Raw genomic sequence first — 24,814 nt, 5'->3', positions numbered from 1 at the left:
ATAGCACCCTCACTATAGAATTTCGCTACTAGGAGTCGTTCTATGACTCAAAAAATAAAAGAAAAAAAATCCTAGGTGTTGTGGCCACTAGCAAATGCTATTGTTAATTTTATTTTTCTAACAAAAAGATTAAAAGATCCTCTAAGAATTTCTAACGGTCTAATACCGGGCATCAATTTAGCCGGAACACTGAAAGTAAAATTAGAGAACCAAGTACAAGTATTATTTTTATGTTGCCATATAAAAGCTAATTCATCACCTTATATGTCAAATTTGCTTAATCATACTATGCCTCAATTGTCCAGTTTGAAACTGTTGTGGTCAATCCTGTGGGTGGAAGAAATGGTGGGTACCCGCACATTTCAAATCCAATTGGCCTACCCAGTTCAGCGTGGAAAGAAAAGTCAAAACTCAGAATACATTGACTATTGACTACACAAAGTCTGCAGGTCGGACGCATTGGGCAAAGTAAACTTTCGGTGAGAAACACACAGATTTTGCATTTACTGTGTGTTATTCTTATGGGACAATAAAAAAATGGAAATAAAGCTGAGAGAGAGAGAGAGAGAGAGAGAGAGAGAGAGAGGTATTTGCTTGTTTTTAATTCTACTACACCAATAGCCAAAGTAGTGGTAAAGAGGCTCTGTTTGGTTGTCATATATGACTTTCTTGTTCCTGAGTCAGCATGCATCAGTCTTATGAGGCCAACAAGAACAAGAGTTCTAGAAAAAGCTCGAAGAAGTAGAATATTTTGAAAAGGATATTTTCTAAAAGACGATGATAATTAATCTTGTATCCTTGAAATAATATGAGGAGTCAATTCTTGGTGTAATAATCACACCGACATATGCTGCAAGAATACGAAGATGAAAAAGTTCCACGATGGAAATTTAAGAAACCTAATAAGAACTTATAAAGTGTTGAATTACTCTTCATTACTAATTTATTTTGAAGTAAAATATACTTTCTATATATTTTAAAGCGTGAATTAATAACACTGCGTAGCTATTTGACTAGAACACTAGCAATTAATGCAAGCTGCCTATACATAACTGGCTTGTATGGGTGAAAATGAGCCCCATGCTTCCATGATCTTCTTTCTGACTCACTGCAAAACTCCATGTGTATAATTTTGCATGGAGTCCTGAGCCCTCACAAGAGTAAATGACATTTGATAGGAATCAGATTCAATTTACGTCACTCATGACGCTCCCAAGAATAATTTGGTTCATCAATGTAATGCAATTAGATATATCATGGGAATTTGTCATACCAATTCTGCAATAAACCCGTCTGATCATATTTGTTTCTGTATATCTTGATTTATAGTAATTGGCTTTAATATTATGCATCCCTCATTTCTAAGCTTGGCATTGGGCTTAATGTGCCGCCACATTTGGTTTATAGATTTAATCCAAGTGGTGAGAGATGATCGAGTAAGGCAACGAGTTAGAATTAAGCTAGGTTAAAACTTTGATTTCTTCGAGTTAAAATTAAGCTAGGTTAAAACTTTGATTTCTTTTTTCATTGTAAGTGTAATATGATGAAAATGGATACAGAAGCAATGATAACTAAGTAATGATAATTGGAAGGCAATTCTTCAACCCCCCCAACTAGACTCTGCTGGTGTGGCCTTGTCGGGTGTGAGGTTATCTTATAGACATAGATACATGCACTTCCCTTTATCTCTCTCTCAATCTCTCCCTATAAATAGAGGCTTGGTTCCTCCTTTCTAAAGCATTCTAGTCTCTCTTTGAATAATTGAAGTAAAATGGGTTCCAAGGCTTTCATTTACTGTGGTCTTTTCCTTGCCATTGTCCTTCTCATCTCCTCCGAAGTGGCCGCAAATGGTGAGCTTAATTTGCTTCACTTTTCCTTAACAATAATGCTAGAGTCACCAAAATTTATTTGTCAAATAAAGCGAAATACTTACTTATTACAAATATTTGAGGCATTTAATCTCCATGATCTTTTGTTAATTGCACGTTTTATTACATGACCTGCAGCTGCGGAGGAAGCTACAAATCCCAATGTAGGTGATGCTAAATATGGTGGAGGGTACCAGGGAGATCCGGGTCGTGGGGGATACGGTGGCAACCCGGGACACGGTGGAAATGGAGGAGGAGGAGGAGGAGGAGGAGGGCGTTGCTACTATGGTTGCTGCAGGCGCAGTTACAATGGAAGAGAGTGCGTAAGGTGCTGCAACCATGCTAATGAGGTTGTTGATGCACAACCTCAAAACTAATTAACTAGTTGATTAAGGCCACTAGTCTGCATATGTGCATGCAGTGTGTGTTTAATTAGTTGGATAATTATGTATTAGCAGATCTGAAGATGCATGCGCTCAATGCTTGAAGTATTTGATTCCTTGCAGTATTTGTATGAATAAAACTTCAGAAGCGAGCCATGCAAAAAATAAAATTAAACTAATTATCATGAGTGTTTAGCTGATGATATATATATATGCTCTTTTATTTTGGTGGTCATATTCACGTACTTGTGTAATGCATGCCATCGATCCATGATTTAAGAAATCAATGACATATATATACAATAACGTTTATAATTATATGCAATTTGTTCACCTTTTTTTTTTCCTACCAAATTTTGCTTTTATGTATGGGATGTCAGATATCCCCGAACTCACACGTGGCAATTAAATTCGCTGACGAAATGTAAAAAAATAATATATATATATATATATATATATATATACATAGAACACCATTTCGTATTGTATTTTACTAATTCAAACCGTTTATTTTGTAGATACTCATTCAAATATCATCTTTACAAAAAAATCACTTGAGTCTGATACCATCTGACCACTCGAACATAAAATCTCTAATTTGCAAATCAAGGCTCTTATTCACTCTGTTAGATCCCATTAACAAATGATTTTTAAAAAAGTAGAAATTTTATTAAAACAGACAATGTTAAATCAAAATCTCACAGACGCACAAGTTAGACAACCGACAGAAGAAGAGTGTTTTGGGCATATTCATCTCTTGGGTTGAGATATGTTGGGCAATTTTGTTCTTGCTTTGGTCATTCAAAGCAAAGAAGAGTGTTTTGGGCACAACTTGTTCTCAATCTCAATCTCATCATCATCTATATATATATAATATATATATAGATATATATATATATATATATATATAAACATTTATGCTACCTTGAAAAGTGGTGTGTTTAATATTTTATTTTATTTGTTATGTTATCAAAATTTAAATAATAAATAATAAAATCACATTTAATCTTAGCCTTCGAAAGTGCTTGCATTTAAAGGCTATAAAATTGTGTCAAATTCGTAGTGCCACAGATCAGCCCCATATATGGGGCCGGATCAGTGGCACCGCAAATTTGACACAATTTTTTAACCATTAGATTAGACTACAATGAATAGTTAAGATTAAACAAATTAATTTTTTTCTTTAAATAAATATTTGTTCAAATTAATTTTAATTAACTTACTAGAATATTTTATCTCTCTTCATTTATGTTTTCCTAACTTCCTAAAAGCATTAACATTTTCTCTCATGTCATCTTCTTCTTCATGCCTTTACTTTTGTTTTTTCTTCTTCTTCCAAATCTTCTTTCTGCCTTTGACAATTTCTCTATCACTACCAGCACTAAACAAGAAATATCTCTTCTCCCTCCCATATTTCAGATGTTAGCCATTAATTTTTCCCCCCCTAAGATTTCAATCAATATAATAAATAAATGGTATGATCTAATTCTCTTAGTATGAAATTTTTTTTTTTCTGATCCTTTTTTTTTATTCGTTTGGTTTGGTTCAACTATTGTCTCTCTCTATCTTGCAGCAAAATTTGGAGAGGTTTATCTTGCAGTCTTGTATGTTGGTTCTTTTGTTATTTTCTTGAGCTTTGAGTCTCTAAATCCTTCGATTACTTTCTATTCGAATTTCTTTCTCCTCTTACATTGTGGATTTCTTGATGTCTTTTACCATGAGAAGTTCAATTTAGCATCTAATTGCAGGAAAAAGTATCCATAGCTTCTTAGCACATTTAACAATTAAGATTTTCAAACAATCTTCAGAATATTTAGCGAAAATTGCATGAAGTGTTGGAGTGGAAAAATCTGGAATAGATTCTTGCGTGTTGGGAGATCAACTCAGAACTTTGCTTCCAGATAAAGGAAAAAAATTAAATAAATAAAAAGTTCAAACTCAAAACATGAGAATAAATGAGATTGGAGGAGATGGAGAGATTTTAGCATACATTTATGCCACCTTGTGTGTTTAACATTTTATTTTATTTGTTATGTTATCGAAATAAAATCATATTTAATTTTAGTCCTTGAAAGTGCTTGCATCTAAAGGCTTTAAAATTGTGTCAAAATTTATAGTGACATAGATCCGCCCCATATATATGAATCTCATCATCTATCAATCTCACACAAACAAAAAACAGAGTGTCTAAACTCAAAGGACAAAAAAGGAAAAAGAGAAATTGGATTGAATTTTGACCAAGTACTATTTTAACAATTTAGATAAGACAGAATAAATTGATGATAGTCAACTTGATGCCCAACAACCAGCTACACGGGCCCTAACTGGATACAGTCTTAATGGCATGGCTACCCAAATTGCTAGCAGGTACTCTGAGGCTTCCTGATCTTGGGTATCATATGTATATGCGTGTCTATCTGTCTGAGTATCCATGTAAGTGTCCAAATTGACATGCATTCTGAGCTGAGCTCAACCTAGACACGTGTCTTTGCTTGAATAACAAGAGTGCTTTGATGTATCAAGTCTAGGGGAAGTCATGATAAGAATTGGAAGATATTGCATAATATTATTTATATGTCGAGGGGAAGTCAAACTTTGCTGACTAAAATCTGCGTCTTTACTCGTAAACGATGCATGCCACCACAATGGTTGGTGTCGTCTAGTGGGATCTCCCAGCACTATAAACAGCGGTGATCGGCAAAGCCTAACATTCACTCGCATCTTCTGCCTTAATCTAGCAATCTTTCTTGTGAGATTTGAGTAGCATAAGATTTCAACAAGTCATGACTTTCAAAGCTTTCCTTTTGCTGGGCCTTCTGTTTGGCTCTGTGGTTCTCATCTCTTCCACTGTCGCAGCTGAGACATCCAAAGATGAGAAGAAAGGTATACCAAATATATATGTGCATGCATGCATGTGTGACAGTTAATCTTAGAATTCATGATCCTTTTATCACACAATAGACCAACCCAGAAAAGAAGTCAAAAGATGTACAAGAATTTGATTTGATTTGGTTTTGTAATAATATTGTTCGAATACATACATATATATATATATATATATATATATATATATATATACTCACTAACGTCACATATATATGGCTGGTGGCTGGTGCAGTGGATGAGGCACAGGAAGCGAACCCTGTAGATGACGCAAAACCATATTGCGGGTGTTGCACTCGTTATGGCCACTATAGATGCGGCCCACAATGTTGTCGGCAACCTGAAGCTGATGATCAGCCTCAAGAAGTAGGCGATAGCCTTGAAACGAACCGGCCTGACGGATATGGATATGGCGGAGGAGGCTACGGAGGGGGCCGTGGTGGCGGTGGCTATGGAGGAGGGGGCCGTGGTGGGGGCTATGGAGGCGGGGGCCGTGGTGGCGGCTATGGAGGAGGAGGCCATGGAGGCGGCGGCTATGGAGGAGGTGGCCGAGGGAGAGGTGGTGGAGGAGGCGGCTATGGCCGAGGCGGTGGCGGTGGCGGAGGAAACTGAAAGGCCCCGAGCTAAACCCACTATATGAGAGAACTATGTAAATATAGAAATCGTTCGTTCTTAAAGTATGGTAGAGAAGAACAGATGAATAAGCTCTCCATGTATGCATGGGATCATGTACGTATGAGTAATATGTTTTTTCCATGCACGAGGATGAGTGCATGATAAAAGGGTCAAATATCACCTGACTTGACCCCAGCTAGCTCCAAGGACTGACCATAAGTCATCGTAGCTGGTTTATGTATTATATATATAAGAGTAGTATCTGCACTACTTTCTACTCGTTTTTAATGTTGCTTTTTAGAACCATGCGCGCTCTTCTCCAATGTTCTATCAAAAGTAAAAAAACCAAAAATAAAAAATAGGCTTATTATCATAAAACGTCTTTGACGTTTGCAAAATTATCACATTGCATCGTTTTTTTGTATCACTTATGGTCCCTAACGTTAATATGGGTGCTTTCAAATGATCTTTCTGTTAAAAAAAATTGTTAAGTCTAAAGATATAATCGTTAAATCAATCCAAAACTCTAAACCCTATATCCACTACCCCCGGCCTTTAATCCAAATCTCATGCTTGGTTTCTTCGAACATGACCTACATTAGGATGATGCCATGTGTCACAAGATTAACTTTGTTTGGTCAGTTGTATTGTTATGTAAGGTTATGTAAGAGAGGAAGGTACTATAATTGCTAGCCTAATCATTGTACTGAGATCAGTACTTGAGCCTATTATAATCGTCTCTATTCTTTCATTTCTTCCTTCCCCTCCTTCTTCTTCACTCTGAATAAAGTTTGGTTAAAACACTGGCCATTTATCCTAAAAATTACTTAAATTGTTATATGTTATATCTAAAATCAACCTAAATTAATATATTAAATTCAATAAATTTATCTTGCAAGCCCACAGATTAATGGTTAGTATAGATATGCAAGTAAAAGTTTGTTCCCCAAAGATTGGATTAAATTCCAATTAATTAACCAAGCACAAGCTTGTCTATCAAAGAACGAAACAATAAAATAAATATAAATAAAATAACAAACAAGCAACTAATTTAGAGGATGTTTATTTAGTCAATTGTCTATTATTTTATTACAAAAAACTGGAATAAAATGCATGGCATGGTGGGTTAGAGTGATTTAAGTTGATTATGTAGCGACCTGACAAACACCGTGTCTTTAGAAAATATGTAGTAATTAATGAAAGAAAATTAAACATACCACAATTTTTTAGTTATATTAATTTACTACAATATATTGCATATGATAAGATATATGAGCTTGACAAAAATATATATATATATATATATATATATATGAGTAACTTACTACCACATAGAAAGAATTCCTATTAAAGTTAAAACTTAGTATCACATATATGAACAATATTAAAACTCAATAGTGAATAATAATACAACTCCGTAATATATAACCACACACACAAAAAAAAAAAAAAAAACCCTCCATAATAAAATAATAAATAAAATTAAACATATGCCTAAATTTATCATTAGGGATTTTTTTTTTTAATAAATAGAAATTTATCCTAGATAATATTAGCTTGCATAAATTTTTAAGGCCATATAAATATTACACGTCGTAACATTAAACATATGCCTAAATTAAACATAATAAAATAATATTAGGGATTTTTTTTTTTTCCTAAATGGAAATTTATCCTAGATAATATTAGCTTGCAAAACGTTTAAGACCATATAAATATTACACGTCGTAACATTGTTAACAAATTGATTCGCAGCCTGTTGGATAAGGCCCAGTAGATGGATGGAACTGAGAGTGGTTCGAATCCCCTTCACAGGATAAAGGTTAATTACCATTAAATGGTGATTTAATCTGAAAAAATCCATATTTAGTTAGTTTAATTCATACCCAACTTCTAGATTATACTCCTGAAGGCCCAAGATTTGATCATCACCGTTGATCATCAATTCAAAATCAGTTTAGCAGATGAACGGAAGAAGTCTTTCCTCAATGTCCACGTGATTCCAATGACAAGACGTCAAAGGGAAACAGACATAGGATATTCAGGGGAGTTGGTAGAAAAGGTGAAATAAAAAACCACTCCCTATAACCATTAAATGCTAGAAAAACATGTTGAGTTTTCTTTCCATACTCGTGAAGATCTCGTCAGTACGAGTTCCGTTTGCAAAGGACGGACAAGAAATAAGAGAGATGGGAGGTTACCACTGAAACGGCTGCGGGAAGACTTTTGAGCTCCCAAAAATCTTGTCTATGCGTGTTTGGACAGAGGGGGATTTCACAAAATAGGATGAATCAAAAGAAAGGAATAGAAATGAAAGGGAAGACTTGACAAAATTGGAGATAACCTATTAGGGTTTCTTGGGAAGGGGTTTCTTGGGAAGAATGAGCTTCCAATGGCTATAAAAGAGGGGTATCCTTTACTCATTAGACATCCAAAGAGAGCAAGCTTCACCTCTCATCCTTGGAACCCTTCAATTTCGAGCCATATTCCTCCATCTCTTCCCATCTTCTTCTCTGGCAAGCCATTTCAGAGCCTGACGAACCCTTCGTCAAGCTATTGGAAAATTACCCAAAGCACCCATTCTTCCACCCCTAATCTCTGTATGTCTGTCTCTGTCTCTCTCTCTCTCTCTCCTCAACAAATTCCCACGAAATCCTTTCTTTAACCTCTGTTTCTCGTAGAAAACCTGGTCTTTCTCTCTTTCATGCTAAACTCATGAATGCTTAGCTTTCATGCCACAAGCTTCTCAAGTCAAGCCAAGAATTTATCTGTAAGAAACTGTTGGTTTCATTGGTAAAGAAGACCAAGGTGTTTCCTAAGGCTCAGCTACTCTTTCGAAACACTCTTGGGGTCTGATTTTTGAACTTAGACCCAAGGGCAATTTCACACATTTGGCTCTTTACAGCAGTCTAGACCCATCAATAGCTGCCGAAACGAAAAAGTCCCTACAAACCCAAAGCCCAATCCAACCTGTAACCCACCCCCCACCTGCTAATCAGCAAAACCCAGAACCCACCCGCTACCCCACCCCTAGATGCAAAGTGTTCGAATTTTTTTCTTTTTCAAATTTTGAATTTGTAGAGAGAGAGAGAGAGGATCTTGATAAGGCTAGGGTGGATCTCGAGTGGTGAGGTAGGGTGCATAGGAAGGTCTGTGAACCCTTAAGGTTGGCTGGGAAGCATTTTTGCTTCTCAATGGCCTGAAAACTCACCCAAATCGTCGGCTAAAATGACTGTCCAAATCAATTTCTCAAACTACACAATCAAGCCCAAATACCTATAACAATAGCTAGAGCATGAAGAGAGGATGAAGTTTCATACATCAATCGATGAAATTGGTCACTGGCCCACAATGGTCCTTTAGACTCTATATTATTCTGAACGATCTTTAGGATGGCTACCATTAAATATAGTGTTTGCTTTTAACATGCATGTTGCATACAATAATAAATAAATGCAATGCATGCTATGAAAGATTAATGTACTGCTCCAATTTCATCCATATATATCTCATTAGTGTGATGCAAAATGAGGTTGTTTTATTTCAATATAAGCGATATTAAATATTAAAAAAATCAAGCTTAGGATTTTGAATACAGAAGTATATACTAGCTCTTTAACTACTTGAGCTACTACATACCCTTCACTAAAATCAGGGTTAATAAAGCCAAATACGCACATGATTCATGAATGGTAGCTAGAAATTTCATGGAAACCACGGGGTAAGGTGGTTGCACACTTTGCAGACATGCACTACAAACCCATATGCATGCCACAAATTGTCCACACATGTGCCAAGTCGACTATATCTATATATATATTTATCACCAGTACAAAGGCGACTTCTCTTAGTCTAAGCATAGCATGCATCAGTTCCAACTTTACAATTAAACTCCCATTAATTTGTCATTTGTGTATGTTTCTCGACCACAACCAAACCAAATATATTGTTTCACTCCACCATTCGAGTATAATTTATCTTAATTAAGTAATGAATCGTATATTACATATGATTCATGGGGTGGCTGGTTCTTTAGCCTAACAATGGTCATTTTTCGACCGATGTCGTGGCTTGTCGTGGTCGGACGGCAACGATCGCCATCTACCATACCATGGCTGCAGGAGTAGAGAGAGCTAGGAGAGAGGGAGAGAGAGGGATTTTTTATTTTTTTTTAATTTGAATAAATAATTATTTATTATTTATTAATTTAATATATGTGGACCACGTGACATCATATGAGTGAGTTTATATGGCGGTTGAGAGGGGGGGATAACTGACCACATTAGCTTTTAACGAAGGTCCTGACAAATTGACTAATAAATGTATGAAATTGATACATAATAAAACGTTATGGATGCGACTCATACGAAAAAAAAAAAATTGATATATCGAACTCTAAGACACAGACAACTTTGTAGTAGTGAACTGATAATTACCCAAAATAGTAAGGTCGTGCGGCGATATTATAGTCTTTTTTTGACACGTGGACGCCTAATCGCTAGACGAATCCTTTTTTTTATTTTTTATAAATATTATAGCAGCGCGGATATACTCAGATAATTTTTTATTTGTTATTTTCTAAAAATAATATAGCAGTGCGGTTTTATTGGAGTATTTTTTATTATTATTATTTTTTAAGGTAGATGTTTTTAGATATGTGAGTGTGCGTAGGTGTCCAAACTCACATGCATGCTGAGCTCAACCTAGACACGGGTCTTTGCTTGAGCTAGTATGTTTTCATACATAAAGGAAAGTCATGAAAAGTCAAACGTAGTATTCAATACAGCTAACTAAAATTTTCGTAATCTACGCACTACTACCTTAATGGCTAATGTCGTCTAATAAACACCCTTATTTAGTCATTTAGAAGTACCTCCCACCCAGCACTACAAACAGTGTTTCATCAGCAAAGCTTACAGCATTCCCACCTTCAAGTCTTTCTTCTGAGATTTTTTAGCATTAATTGCAGTAAACCATGATGAATTTCACGGCTTGCATTTTGCAGTGATGATGTGGTTGACCACCTCTTGACGTCAAAAACGTATTCGAGAGTGCCTAGAAAGACAACACACACACATATATATATATATATATATGGCGTCATCAACTTTCATTCAAGAATTGTGAATAAGGATAAGTTCAATTTTCTGAATAAGGATGTAATATGATGACAATTTTTCCTCTGAAGCATGAAATCCAAGGAAAATTCATGCTGACCCTGAGGTAGGCACTGGAAACAAATACCGTTTACAAAGCCGCTGTGCTCTCTCGAAAATATTCTATAAATAAATTGGTTCAGAGGCCACATGGCAGCACCAAACCCTCTTTGCTGAGCTCAACCTAACACACGTCTCTGTTTACTCTGTTTCGGTAAAGGCTAGCTGAAGCGATAACTGAGACAGTGCACTGCACATGCACTGTAGCCTATGTGCCTTCTTGTTCAGTAGCCAAGTAAGTACTTGAGACCTCACACCTGCGTCTTGTTCTCATCAGCCCTCCTGCATTATAAATAAGGCCAAGCAGGCAGAGCCTAGCATTGCATTGGAGTTAGGTCTCAGATAAATATTTCTATATCTATCTGTGTGGCTTCTGCTTGTGTTGTGCGGCTTTGTGAGAGAGAGAGAGAGAGAGAGAGAGAGAGAGCAGTATGTTGGTGCAGAAGAAGATGAAAATGAAAGGCTATGGTTTCGTGCTTGCACTTGTTCTCATCTTTTCCTCGGTGGCAGCTGAGATAGTACCCCTAGATCATGAGAGCAAAGGTTTCCCTTTTTTGGTTTCATTATTTCTTGTGATTTCTTACAAAATTGAAGTGTGAACATGAGAAAATCACTAAATTCAAGTTTAACAAATCCTGAAATTGATTTTTATTGCATGGTGTGAAGTCCACATGCATAAATCAATTTATTTATTTTCAAATTACAACTACAATTTTAGGTTTCACCTTCACATGTTTGAATTAATACTTGCTAGCTGAGCTCACAGATGAGTTGAAAATTTTGAGTACCTACCTGTGATGTGTGGCAGTGAATGGGGCAGAGAAGACGGTAGATGATTGCGTTCAGTACGACGGCCTTGGTCGGCGCGGTCTGTGTGGTAGCTCCGCTGCCCACGCTCGAGAAGAAGCCATGCCAGAAACAGGTAAGTTTCAATGGGCATGCCATACATTTGTGTATCTTTTTCCTGATATTTTCTTTTGATAAATGAGACATCTTCTGAAGGTTTTCTCATTACATATGAGATAGTCCACTAATTCGGATCATTTGTATCCCTAATCCACATATACTCAATAAGCTTTACAAAGCAATTTTGTTTTTCCTATATAAAACAAGATGATCATATTCTTATTACTTTTGGAAAGTTCATTTGTGCAGACAGCGTAGCAAAAGAATCAGAAGCGGCAAATCATGAGGTTTACAGCTTTGACAATCACCATGGCATTGGTGATCATCACGGCATTGGTGTTCATCATGGCATTGGTGGTCATCATGGCATTGGTGGTGAAGGACAAGGAGGTGGTGGTCAAGGCGGTGGCGGTGGCGGTGGCGGACAAGGAGGTGGTACAGGCGGTGGCGGTGGACAAGGAGGTGGTACAGGCGGTGGCAGCGGACAAGGAGGTGGACAAGGGGGTGGTAAAGGTGGCGGACAGGGCGGTGGTAAAGGTGGTGGACAAGGTGGTGGTGGTGGCGGACAAGGAGGTGGTGGCAGTGGTGGACAAGGGGGTGGTAAAGGAGGTGGTGGTGGAGGACAAGGAGGAAGTGGTAAAGGTGGAGGACAAGGCGGTGGAGGTGGTAAAGGTGTAGGTGGCGGACAAGGGTGATAAACCAGTGGGGAATAAATGAAAAACTGGATAAAAAACAAGACCGGCATGATAAATGAACAAAAGGACAATTGCGCGTGGCGTATGACGCCGATGGAAAGAACAAAAGAAAATAAGGTGATGAGAACAAGGAGGAGGTCAGCGATGAGGATAATCGCGATGGAGGTGCGGATAAAAAAATAAAATGCGAAGGATGCGGCGACGTAAAGCGATGGGGTGGGAGGACGGATGACCGTACGGTGATAAAATGGAACTTTGATACTAGATCAGCTACGCGTGGAGGTGGTAAAGGCGGAGGTGGGGGACAAGGAGGTGGTGGTAAAGGAGGAGGTGGTGGCGGACAAGGAGGCGGTGGTAAAGGTGGCGGACAAGGCGGTGGAGGTGGATACGGTGGAGGTGGCGGATACGGTGGAGGTGGCGGAGGATACGGTGGTGGCGGCGGATACGGTGGAGGTGGAAGTGGCGAGGGTGGCAAATAGAAAGGAAACCGATGTAATGGGCCAAATGAGGCTAGCTTAATGAACCAAGAATAAAAACCATGTACCTACCTAAACGAGGCCAAATGCACGTATGGTGAAGTGTAGAGAGGAGAACATGAGTGAGGGTTTGTGAGTTATAACAAAAAATATCCTTAGTCGACCCAATGTATGCAACCCCTTTTATAATATATTATATATATGAAGTATATTTTATCGATGGATTGCGATGCATGTTAATTAAGATTAAAACTTGTTAACCTTTATCCCATGTGTTTGGTAAAAATTATGATGAGTCAGAGTTTGGTGTGCAACCATGTAACATGTAACACTTGAGAGCAACACCATGAGATTGTGCCAAAGACGCAAGATTCATGGGCTAGCTAGGTAGAAATAAAGGACAAAGAACTAACAGTTCATTTTCTATTTTTGTTTTTCAACGGTGCAGTTAGAGCCACTGTGTGCCATGTGATAAGACTAATACGGATGCCTTTCCCATCTTTTTCTTTAGTTCAAGTTTGAATTGCAGTCACCAACTCTCTTATCCATCTCCAATTTTTAAAGGGGTGGGTGCCAATTTGACCCTGTAGTCTTTTCCCACTTTAAAGGGGTTGATGGACAAACATAATTAAAGGGGTTTGTCTACTATTCAAGATGTGTTATTATGTCAATGGATATTAATGCAGTGAAGAAAAAATATTGATTTGCAGATTAATAATTTCAAGTTCGAACTCTCACGATACGAAACCTTAAATCATCTTTCATTATTCACCAAGCATGATGGTGCATATATACCAACAATAGATAGGTTAATTGTTACCAAATTTTGACCAAATATATGGATATCGGAAGGGGGGAAGATTAGACCAAGACAACGAAAACGGTGGACAGATGTCACCCTTTGTCCAATCCTCCAAACTTCTAACATCCAACGAATTATACATATATAATATAGCACATAGGGTACGAACCTGTTCCCTCAAAGCTTTTATTTATTGCTTGAAAATCTTGTATTTACATTGTTCCCTAAATCAAGCTGGTTTCGTTGACAAGATGGAAACCAAAGAGGAAGAACAAAAGCAAACGAAGATCATTTAAAAGCCCTTAAATCTTCGACTGTTTTGTAGCAGCAGAAGCAGCAGCAGCTGGAAGACAAAAAGAAGAGCCCCAACGTGTGAAACAAAAAGGGCCTTCCTATCCAACCACCTGGTCCTGGCCCACCTTTGAGAAAAAAAAAATTGAAAAGTTAAAACCCACGAGCTCCTTTGAAAACAACATCAACGGGAAACGCTCGTCATCTTCTTGGGAACAACTTCTCCATGCCCTCTCTTTCCCATTTGGCCTTTTTATATCTGTCTTTCACTCTCTGTTTCCTCCATGTTTTTGGGTTTTCTCTGAGCAGCAATTGAGGACCAGAAGTTATGAAGATCAAGAAGAAGAAATTGTCATGGTCTCTGACAAATGAGCACTCTCAATTGCAAGAAGAAATTACTTAGTTTCTTTTGGGGTGACATTTATGTATGTCTAGCTTTTTGGTGTGAGTGTTTCCCGTGGAGAATTCACCGGGCAAAAGATTTAGCGGCGTACATGGGAAAGCCAGGCATTTGCTCTTCTTCTTCTTCTTCCTCTTTCATCTTGTATTTTTTTCTTGTTATATTTATATATGCATGCACTTTTTCTTTTCTTTTTCTCTGTCTTACAAGTGCACCAATGGTGATAATTGATAGATATGAAATAAGATTTGGCTGGTTTAATTTCCCAGGTCTCTCTCTCTCTCTCTCTCTCTCTCTCAAGTGTCTTCAATTATGAATTAATATATTCTTTTAGCTCTCTCTCTCTCTCTCTCTCTCTCTCTCTCTCTCTCTCTCTCTCTCTCAAGTGTCTTCAATTATGAATTAATATATTCTTTTAGCTTATATTAATTTTGATATATTTAGGTATAGATACATTGCCCTTGAGTCTTATGATTAAAAGTCTAATTTTCCTCGGAGATCTGATTAATATTATGATCATGAACAAACAAAACTGAACCTTGGTGGAATTTTCTTCAGTTTTGTTTAATTAGTTTTCTTAGATAATAAGCTGGTTTTGTTGGTCAGGCATATTGTTGTTGAGCAATATTATAATCATATTAAAATGGTTTTGTTGCTTTTCATAAATTATTGAGGCTTGGGTAATTACGTGACATAATTATTATTTGAAGGCCAACAACAACCGTTTAAAACAAGTAATTATTTCGTCCTTTTCAACCTAATTTACTCCATATTTTTCTTAAATCAATGGTTGGTAGAGGGGCAAATCAATGGCCAAATTAATTATAAAAAGGCACTTCCGGCAGCATACGTGTATAATGTAATTTTGTTGCTGATGTATTGGTAGGTCGTAAAAATATTTTGTAAATATTTTATCGTTTTTAGAAAAAGAACATATTATATTAATAGATAATGTAATTTTGTCAAATATGTAGATATATATTCAAATTATGTGTTAGAAGGAGATAATCATTTAAAAATCGCACAATTAATAGTTTATATTTTCGATAGTTTATATTCACAGTCCGAAAAGAGAAAACAATTATATATTTATCTTCTAAATAATAACATGTTATATGCATCATGCATGTCAAATCACTTGGTGCTTTGGTTTATGGTTTTTCATATTACTTGCAAACGGTGAAAATGAAACCTTAATATGATTGCAAATTTGGGCAGGCCTCGGGGAGTGAAAAGCTATTTTGACTTGAAAATTTTGAGGCGTTTCAGGTGCATCAATGCTTCTTCTTGTAGGTTGATAAATGGACATCTTTTTTTTGAATGGGATATAGAAAATAAATAAATAATCATACTAAAATAAAACTTGGTAATTGTTTTGATAAACCGTGTCGGAAGGAAAAGCTCTTTCAATATTACACGGCTTGCATTGCGCCCAAGGCCCTTCATTTCTTGGTTAATTATGTATTCTATTTATGCATAATTTAGCTGTGAACAAAACGTTGTGATTTAATTAGACTCAATTATTTCTGTGGTTTAGGACAGTGATTAATCATTATATTATACTATAAGTTTTTGATATATTTTATTTATAAATATAAGCGATAGTTTAAACTATAATAATTGATATGTATTCTTTTTCTTTTAATATAAAAAGATGAAAGTTTATTACACACATACTACCAAGATATTATGATGACAGTTCAAACTTAATATCATTAATCTGTAAGTCAATGTCTTTTTTATTGATCTGTTTATTACGATATATATATTTCTTTTAGTGTGCGTAATTAAGGTTCCATCTGTGAAATATTTTAATGGCTGTGAGATGGTTTCAATGGAGTCGCTTAATTTGATTGTGGTTTATGGGGAAGTGAGTGAGTGGAATTAGGAGACTTTGAATCGTCAACGACAAGAATGCCTTGGAAGTTTGTACTTGATTAAGATTGGTTAAACTAACTCCCACTTTTTTCATCCTTGACATTACTAAAAATTTATATGCACGTGATTTGCTCTACAAGGAGATATATATGCACGAGGCTTTCTAAATTAAAACTCAAAGAAAGAGATGACATGAGAGAGCTAGGAATTCAATAAAGAAAATTTTCATTTTCATTTTCATGGGTAAACACAATATAGTGCTTTAAATTTACGAATGTATTTGAGTTTATATATTTGAATATAATAAGTTAACGGATAGAATTGTAGTTTAAGATTATCTCGCATGACATAACACGAATACTCTAAAATACGACATATTGCCAAGCCCAAATAATGAAGGCACATTCTCAAATTGGTGGTTATAAATGCCAATTCCATTCCTACAACCTCAAACATTAGCTCGATACCTCACCCACTCTAAACTCCGGTTAAGTTCCGTATGAATTCCTAAATTCAACCTTATTTGAACTCTAAGAAAGGAAGTTTTTTTTTTGTTTTTTATTTACCAAAAAAAAACGTATAATATATTGCTTATAATTACGTGCTTTATCTCTCTCATCATGCGACAAGTTATGTGTTCAAGGATACGGATGATATATAAAAAAAATAAAAATGATCCTCATTACAAATGGCCTAATTCATGTCCCATAACCCCTGTGCCTACAGTTGCATGGGCTTCTTCCGTAACCCATGCTCAAGAGCAGTTGCATTGGCTCGTTCCCAAGTGGAGCAGAGAAGACAGATTGGTGGTTGAAGAAGATGACAGTGATAATAATAATAATAATAAAATATTCAGTATTTATTTGTAATGGTCAAGAGATCTAGTAGCCATAGTCAATCACTAGTTCAGCTTTTATGCCATGAATTACTGATCCTCTTACAGTGAGTGTCGTGAAATCAAATTTTGGAAGTAAACGAAGGGTTCTATTCGTATCTAGTGAAAAGCATAAGCTAGCTTACAAGTGAAATCATGAGCGGTTCAACAACTTCAATTTGTTTGAATTGGCTTGAACACAACCCCCACAAAGTTCTGCTAAGTGCTAACTGATACATAGCTATAGGGAAATTTGGAAAAAGAATCTTTTTCTCATGTTTTTTTATTCACAATTTAGAAATATAGTCACTCGAAGACCTTCCGAACAATACTCAAACTCCTTAATAAGTTAAAAATCTAAAAGTTGATAAAAAGGAAAACTTCACTAGTTATCAAAATTTCCCCTATATATAATTAAGGTTCATAAAACATTACCGATATATTGAATATATATATATATATATGTATATTCGAACGAGTGATTCTTCAAATAAGTTTATTTGAGGGACACCCTTATAGGGCTCACTCCGTATTGTATTTTACTAATTTAAACCATCTATTTTGTAGATATTCATTTAAAGATCATCTCTACTAAAAAAAAATTAACTTGGATCCGATATCATTTTACCACTCAATTGAATTACTGAAATTTTAGTACTTTCTTGAAGCACCGTGTTCATTAATTTTATAGGATACAATTGGATGTCGAAACGGATTTTACTTTGTCTAATTTTTTGCAAGAATGATCTATGGATATAGACTTAAAAAACATATTGTTTACATCGTTGAAAAAAAATTGTAATGAATCCTAAAAGATGTTCCTCAAATAAAATTATTTGAAAATTTTTTTAATAGAAGAAGACTATATATATATATATATTATGGTAGGGTCATGGGCTCACGTCGGCTCTAAAAATGGATCAGCTTGATATTTTGTTGTGGGGCTGTCATACACTGGGTCACGAACTGATGTTCCTAATTAAAATTACTATAATAATACCTGGTCAAGGACTCAAGAGGATTGGATCAGTGCTACTTGGCCTTAGATTATTTGAAGAAAAAAAAAAGGTTATGCAGAGTTGGACAATTTAGCATCTTGCTTTGAAAATTTCACAATCTCCTTTACAGAAAAAAAAGGTTATGCAGAGTTGGACAATTTAGCATCTTGCTTTGAAAATTTCACAATCTCCTTTACAGAAAAAGTGGTGGATGGATTGCAAAGTCCAAGTCATGTCATTTGTAAAATAAATAAATAAATAAGAACAATTTTAGAGCTGTAACAATGAATGACAGGAGGTTGATTGCTTGCAATCTTTGTCCAAAAGAAAGCAAACCAAAAATGTCAAAAAGTATACAGAAGAATTATTGACATATTTACTTATCATTAAGAATAGGTATTGGAATTATTTTAGACAGAGGGGAAACTTTTCTACAATTTTTTTTACACGAGACTACAACGATACGATACGATACGATACGGAGATGGTAGAGTTTACATGAATGAATCATTAAAAGTAGAAACTTGTATGCAATCTTTGTTCACAAGAAAAGCAAAAGCAGTAGATTTGTTGAGAAATTAATACATTGGGGCACCGGTGTACAAATGTGGTAGCAATAATCATGGCTTGGTTTGTATGCCCTACATCATTATTGCAATCTGTATATGCGATCGAGTAAGAGTTATATGTAAAATTGCACTAGTTTGGCATTTGAGATGGTGACATTACTTAGGCCATACAAGTTCTCATGTTGTGCATATGGTCTTGTCTTTGTTGTAAAGGAAGGAAGTAGGTGATATCACGTGTAATACATGCAATAATCCAATATCATTGATTGGTGAACACAAAGGGACCACCCCCCTCCCATATCATTGATTGCTCTTTTTCAGTGGAAATTATTTTGGAATTGTTTTAGATGCTAATCTTGTAGTTAGGTTTTGTATTATATCAGCTTGAAAAGAGGCGGATACACTATCTTAGTCAACTGACATAATCGGCGTATGCGCTCACCTTTGTACCATTAGTGAAGGCTTGAAAAAAGGCGGATACACTATCTTAGTCAACTGACATAACCGACGTATGCGCTCACCTTTGTACCATTAGTGAAGGCTTTGAGTAGACAGTTGAAACCTAATTACAATAACTAATGTGGGAGGATTAACGCAGGTGCCTTGAAGCCTTATTAAAAATATCATTAGAGTAGAGATATTATGTTTGGTAATTTCTCCATGGTTTCTAGTTGGTCTTTATGCCTTTGTCTGAGAATGCTAATGTGCTTTATTATTTTAAAAATTTTAAAAGAAAAAAAAAAAACAAGTGACAACCATCGGTTTTTTCCCTTGTAGGACCCACAAAAAAAAGGGCCCAACTTCTTGTATTTGTGACAATGGAGGCCGGCCCAACACCCAAAGGTCCCAAAACACATACACATGTCCTGCTAGTGCTACGAATATGCTGAAACTAGTTGCGCTCCGAAGAACAAACATCTAGTGCTTCCGTCGTATTTCATATCCCGTGTAGCCGCATCAGCACACGTGTAAGCCTTCGTACCACGACCACAACGTAAGACTGCTAGCAGCTTATGTGGCGTTGTCTATCTTCGGACACGCTCAGACGATCAGGATCAGATGTGAGACTCTCGCACGTGATATCACCCTCCATTTTTGTGGCTCCAGAAGGTAGGCCCCGCGACTTCCCAGCTCACTATCACTTCGGGTAATTATTTTGCGGGCCATAAACAGTTGAACGTCGCTGCAGAAATGCACTGTCTCTGTCAGTTAATTACGGATATGCCCCTTCTTCCCAACTATATCAAACTAAAAACGCGCTTTTCTTGTCGACTCCTCAACTTTGAAATTTTTTAGCTCTTATTTATCTTAATATTGTTTTTATAAAAAAAAAACTTTTTGTCAAAATTAATATATTGATGCCAACGGGAATCTAGCGCAATGGACAAAGGTCTTGACTTGCAGATTGACGGTTTGAAGTTCGAACTCTCATGCCACCTTAGTAATATACGTGTGAGAAATCCTCATCTCTTTGTAATTTATACCACAAAGTAATTATAGAACCAAGTGTCAATTTCAAATTAATGAAGGTGCCTTGGATTAAAAACAAAGTTTAATGAAAGTAACAAATTAAATGGGCAAAGAAAAAAAAGCAAAAGAAGAAGAAAAACAGAAAAAAGAAAGACAAAACTCAGTAACACAGTGTGAATGTCTGTCTCTTCTCAGCGTCAGCTGGCGCCTCATTAACGTTCCAAAAATATATGATAGAAAGAAATTTGAAAGCAAAAGACCCACAAAACTAATTTCTTTTACAAATTGGACCCCTTCCTACTTCACTATTTTCTCTTCCATACCAGGAAGCACGACTTAAGACCGTCCAATTTTTGTCTGTTGTGTCCTTCAACTCCAAGCTTAAATTACCCCCAAAAAATCCGGACTTTAATGATAAGCCACTTCTTAATCATCCATCCACTAATATTTTTATTCCTAAATTAGAACATTCTTGTGCTCTTCATTTGAATCAAACCCAATCTCAGGTACCCACTTTCTTTCCCCATTTTCTCTTTTGTATTGACATTGCAGGACAAATCTCTTCTGGGTTTTCTTTTTCATTTCCCACTTTCCTTTTTTCTGGGTTTTTTTTGTTTGAAAATATATTTTTCGACAAAAAAAGCCCACCTGAGAGGGAAAGAGATTATTATTTTTCTTTCTTTTTGGGGTTGTTATTTAGGGTAGAGTATATTAATGGCACAAAAGAGACTTTCATGGCCATCACAAATGCTAGATTTTGGTGATATGTTTTTGTGCCTGACTCGTCTTTCATCAAATCTTTAGGGACACAGCTGAAGAAAATAAACACTTTGCAGCCTCTCTCCTTCAGTCCTTGTTCAAAATCCCAAAGCTTTTTCTCAGGCTACAATATAAGACCACTTCATGGTTTTGTAGCAGGTGGGCTTTTCTTGTTTGACAAGGGCCTCTCACCAAAATATCTTTTCTTTCTCTTTCTTTTCTTGATCTACCACAATAACCCCAAGAAATGTTTGGAACTCAAAGCCAAAGAGACCTCCCCTTAGAATTCCAATCCCAAATACCAATTTTGAGGCCTAGCATCCATACCAGGAGGGCTAATCTTACAGTAAAGTTCCAAGACCTTTATGGGTTCACAGTAGAAGGGAATGTAGATGATGTTAATGTGTTGAATGAGGTGAGAGAGAAGGTGAGGCAACAAGGACGGGTGTGGTGGTCATTGGAGGCTAACAAAGGTGCAAATTGGTACTTGCAGCCTTCCATATCTGAAGGAATTGCCCTTAAATCTTCGCTAAAATTTTCAGCTTTGGCCAATGCCATTACTTTGAAGAGGCTGATTAGGAAGGGAATTCCACCTGTTCTTCGGCCCAAGGTGTGGTTTTCGTTATCTGGGGCGGCCAAGAAGAAGTCCACGGTACCTGAGAGCTATTACAACGATTTGATAAAGGCCACTGAGGGCAAGGTCACCCCTGCCACTAGGCAGATTGATCATGTGAGTTCCTTTGCCTCTCTTTTTAGATTGCAATGGTGGTTGTAGCAAATGTTGGATCTTGCCTTTTTCAATCAAGGAATTTGACTTTGTATATGCATGATCTTTCTTAGTACCAACTTCCTTTTGAGAGACTTAGTAATTTGCAGGATGGATGTAGGAAAACATTAGCTATTCTTGAAGATTAGGTATCTATGTGGCTGATCTTGTGATTCATGATGATTATTTGGGAATTTCTAGTTTGCATAATTTGGCTGTCTGCTTATAGAATTCCATTGGGAAAATCTTCCATTACTTTTTGCTCTAATGTTCAGCATTTCCAAGTGCTATAGCTTATAAGTTGTATCTGTATTGCCATTAAATTCCCTCCACTTCTGCAATTCACTTCGTGATCGTATGTGCAGGACCTGCCCCGTACCTTCCCAGGTCACCCATGGTTGGACACCCCAGAGGGTCATGCTGCTCTTCGACGTGTCCTTGTTGGGTATTCTTTCCGTGATTCTGATGTTGGCTACTGTCAGGTAGCTCTCCTGCACCTTCCATAATGCACATGAGCCATTCTTAAAGTTATCTGACTATCATGAGCATAAAAGTGCAAACCATTCTATATGTTACAAGTTGATATTATTAAAAATACTTCTGTTGTTTGTTTCATGGTCCTTACATGAATCTTGTTTGAAATAGCAGCATGTTCAAAATTCTACTTTTTGTAATCATAGTTTGATCCAAGAGAAATGTCTTGTTCAAGCATTTTTATCATAGTAGAATTGTGAGTTTTACAAATGATTTTATTCAGGTTAAGTGCAATCCTCCGGTTTTCTTCATCCTTATGGCACCCTTTTCGTGTCTACTTTTCCTTTTCACATCCAATTGTTAATTAGTAATATTTTATGTTGTTTTCATTAAATCTATTTAGTAGCCGCACCTCTCTTCTAAAGAGAATTTTCTAAGCATAGTGAATAACAAAAATTGAATCTATTCAAATTGTTTCCCAAATACTATTGTTGCAAATTACAACAGTGCATTTCTGTTGTTTCCTCAGCCATCAAAACAGCTTATCTCACCAACTCTTATTCTATGACCCACTCAAGTATGAGTTTTGCTGCTGTCCTGTAAAAAAATTCAGTAGGATTGACTGGAAAAATTTATCGATCACAAAATGCTTGAGGGTTGATCTCCACCTATCTTTGTTGCTTGAGAGAGAATATCTTATTTCATGTATTTTTCTGAAATAAATGTTTTGAAGATCCCCAGTTGGTTTCCTTTGTCTTTATGCTGATGTTTACTTTCTTATCTGGAATGGTTGGACCTTCTTGTTGCAGGGCTTAAATTATGTTGCAGCATTGTTACTGCTTGTGATGAAAACAGAGGAAGATGCATTTTGGATGCTAGCAGTCCTCTTGGAAAATGTGTTGGTTAATGACTGCTATACAAATAATTTATCAGGATGCCATGTTGAACAAAGAGTTTTCAAGGATTTCCTCGCTAAAAAGTGCCCAAGGTACCTTCTTTATACTTGGCCTGAAGTGTCTTATGTTTTACTTTCCTCTTGTGTATCTTCTAACATTGGAAGAAAAATGCAGGATAGCAATGCATTTGGAAGCAATGGAGTTTGATGTCTCCCTTGTTGCCACTGAGTGGTTTCTCTGCCTCTTTTCCAAAAGCTTGCCTTCAGAGGTTAAAGCAATACCCTCTCTCTCAAAAATAGAAACATGCTGAAATAAGTTGAGGTTGTTTCTGTGACTAACACTTTCATGGGGCTCTCCCTTTTTTTCTTTGCCTGTTTTTTTTTTTTTTTTTTTTTTTTTTTTTTTTCCTTAAAAGACTACTTTAAGGGTATGGGATGTCCTTTTCTACGAGGGGGCTAAAGTTATTCTTCATGTGGCTTTGGCAATCTTTAAGGTACAACTTTAAATTTTTGGCCGTTTGCATTGTTTGTATTGGTCATGCAGATTTACTTGCTCTTGACTGTCGATCATCTAAGTTCAGCTGAAATATTATATAGTAATATCAGAGAAGTTTGTTTGATCTTGTGGTTTGCAATTGCAGATGAAGGAAGAGCAGTTGCTCATAACCCACCATGTTGGTGATGTAATTAGTATTCTGCAGAGAACTACTCATCACCTGTTTGATCCAGAAGAGCTATTGACGGTAACACATTTCTCTGCAGTTGCTTTTTTTTTTTTTTTTTGGAGAAAAAAGAAAGTTATTATTTTCTTGTCTCAACCTTGTCCTCCATCAATTATGCATTAAAGGGAAACTTGATTAACATGTATGTAAAATTAGCAAAGAAGTCATTCGGCATAGATGAATTGGAAATTTATAATTGATGTAAAAAAGGATTGATGAGGTGTTGAAATGATTTTGCTTCTAATATGGTGCAACACTCGTGCAGGTGGCATTTGATAAGATAGGTTCAATGACAACCAACAATATATCAAAGCAAAGGAAAAAGCAAGAACCAGCAGTGATGAAGGAACTCGATCAGAGATTTAGACGGCTAAATTCCCTAAAGTTGGATGACAAATAACATTTGCAGCATCACAAGCAGATGAAACTGCAAAAATGCCGGACGATCTAGTGGGGGAGCTTTTCGTTCCTCCCCTAGGGAAGAAACTGAATTTGTTGTGTCTCTTCTCTCCTCTGTGTTTCTGTAAAAGAAACAACCAAGCAAAGGGAGTGTCTGTTGTCTATTAGGATGTTGTAGTAGATGATCAATGTAAATTTCTAACTGTTATCATATACGTGTGGTTAGATACACTGCAAATTCGGGCATTGTTGCGTTTTAGTGCCCTGTAATTTTTGCTTCAAATGTTGTGTCTACAACTTTCACTCAATGAAATTCAATTTGTTCTAGAAATCTGTTCTACTCGCGAAAGGAAAGTGAAAATCTCTTTTTTAGGCCCGTGATGCCTCCAAAGAGAAAACTATGCCTTCTTCTAAAGGAAATGCAGAAATGGTAATTTGTGATAGAGAATGAAGGTTATTACATTTTGGATAATTA

At 36.4% G+C, this 24,814-nt stretch overlaps 4 protein-coding genes across 4 annotated transcripts; all 4 read left to right on the top strand.

Moving 5' to 3' along the window:
- The first annotated feature begins 1,741 nt into the window (after window positions 1-1,741).
- LOC117622809 (glycine-rich protein-like) lies at window positions 1,742-2,477 on the top strand. The gene is made up of 2 exons (XM_034353587.1): window positions 1,742-1,850; window positions 2,007-2,477. Exons 1-2 carry the CDS (start codon window positions 1,772-1,774, stop codon window positions 2,243-2,245), a joined length of 318 nt encoding a protein of 105 aa, XP_034209478.1. The 5' UTR covers window positions 1,742-1,771; the 3' UTR covers window positions 2,246-2,477.
- Window positions 2,478-4,904: 2,427 nt separating this feature from the next.
- On the top strand, window positions 4,905-6,037 carry LOC117622690 (glycine-rich RNA-binding protein 10-like). The gene is made up of 2 exons (XM_034353450.1): window positions 4,905-5,134; window positions 5,370-6,037. Exons 1-2 carry the CDS (start codon window positions 5,035-5,037, stop codon window positions 5,744-5,746), a joined length of 477 nt encoding a protein of 158 aa, XP_034209341.1. The 5' UTR covers window positions 4,905-5,034; the 3' UTR covers window positions 5,747-6,037.
- A 5,150-nt stretch (window positions 6,038-11,187) lies between these two features.
- Window positions 11,188-12,566, top strand: LOC117621918 (acanthoscurrin-2-like). Its single transcript, XM_034352446.1, has 3 exons — window positions 11,188-11,508; window positions 11,774-11,887; window positions 12,121-12,566. Exons 1-3 carry the CDS (start codon window positions 11,397-11,399, stop codon window positions 12,564-12,566), a joined length of 672 nt encoding a protein of 223 aa, XP_034208337.1. The 5' UTR covers window positions 11,188-11,396.
- An 8,038-nt stretch (window positions 12,567-20,604) lies between these two features.
- LOC117622981 (TBC1 domain family member 2A) lies at window positions 20,605-24,670 on the top strand. The gene is made up of 8 exons (XM_034353802.1): window positions 20,605-20,830; window positions 21,129-21,813; window positions 22,215-22,331; window positions 23,133-23,311; window positions 23,394-23,487; window positions 23,635-23,712; window positions 23,860-23,961; window positions 24,206-24,670. The coding sequence occupies exons 2-8, from the start codon at window positions 21,331-21,333 to the stop codon at window positions 24,338-24,340; spliced, it is 1,188 nt and encodes a 395-aa protein (XP_034209693.1). The 5' UTR covers window positions 20,605-20,830; window positions 21,129-21,330; the 3' UTR covers window positions 24,341-24,670.
- Window positions 24,671-24,814: the final 144 nt, after the last annotated feature.

This window comes from Prunus dulcis, chromosome 3, assembly GCF_902201215.1.
Source record: "Prunus dulcis chromosome 3, ALMONDv2, whole genome shotgun sequence".
Lineage (NCBI taxonomy): Eukaryota > Viridiplantae > Streptophyta > Magnoliopsida > Rosales > Rosaceae > Prunus > Prunus dulcis.
The sequence above is the reverse complement of the archived record's forward strand: the minus strand, read 5'-3'. Positions and strand labels throughout refer to the sequence as shown.

Coding starts and splice junctions, on each gene's coding strand:
- LOC117621918 (XM_034352446.1), top strand. CDS start 11,397: ATGTTGGTGCAGAAGAAGATGAAAATGAAAGGCTATGGTTTCGTGCTT. Junction 11,509..11,773: donor CCTAGATCATGAGAGCAAAG/GTTTCCCTTTTT, acceptor GATGTGTGGCAG/TGAATGGGGCAGAGAAGACG. Junction 11,888..12,120: donor AGAAGCCATGCCAGAAACAG/GTAAGTTTCAAT, acceptor TCATTTGTGCAG/ACAGCGTAGCAAAAGAATCA.
- LOC117622690 (XM_034353450.1), top strand. CDS start 5,035: ATGACTTTCAAAGCTTTCCTTTTGCTGGGCCTTCTGTTTGGCTCTGTG. Junction 5,135..5,369: donor ATCCAAAGATGAGAAGAAAG/GTATACCAAATA, acceptor TGGCTGGTGCAG/TGGATGAGGCACAGGAAGCG.
- LOC117622981 (XM_034353802.1), top strand. CDS start 21,331: ATGTTTGGAACTCAAAGCCAAAGAGACCTCCCCTTAGAATTCCAATCC. Junction 23,312..23,393: donor CTCGCTAAAAAGTGCCCAAG/GTACCTTCTTTA, acceptor AGAAAAATGCAG/GATAGCAATGCATTTGGAAG. Junction 23,713..23,859: donor TGGCTTTGGCAATCTTTAAG/GTACAACTTTAA, acceptor TTGCAATTGCAG/ATGAAGGAAGAGCAGTTGCT.
- LOC117622809 (XM_034353587.1), top strand. CDS start 1,772: ATGGGTTCCAAGGCTTTCATTTACTGTGGTCTTTTCCTTGCCATTGTC. Junction 1,851..2,006: donor CTCCGAAGTGGCCGCAAATG/GTGAGCTTAATT, acceptor CATGACCTGCAG/CTGCGGAGGAAGCTACAAAT.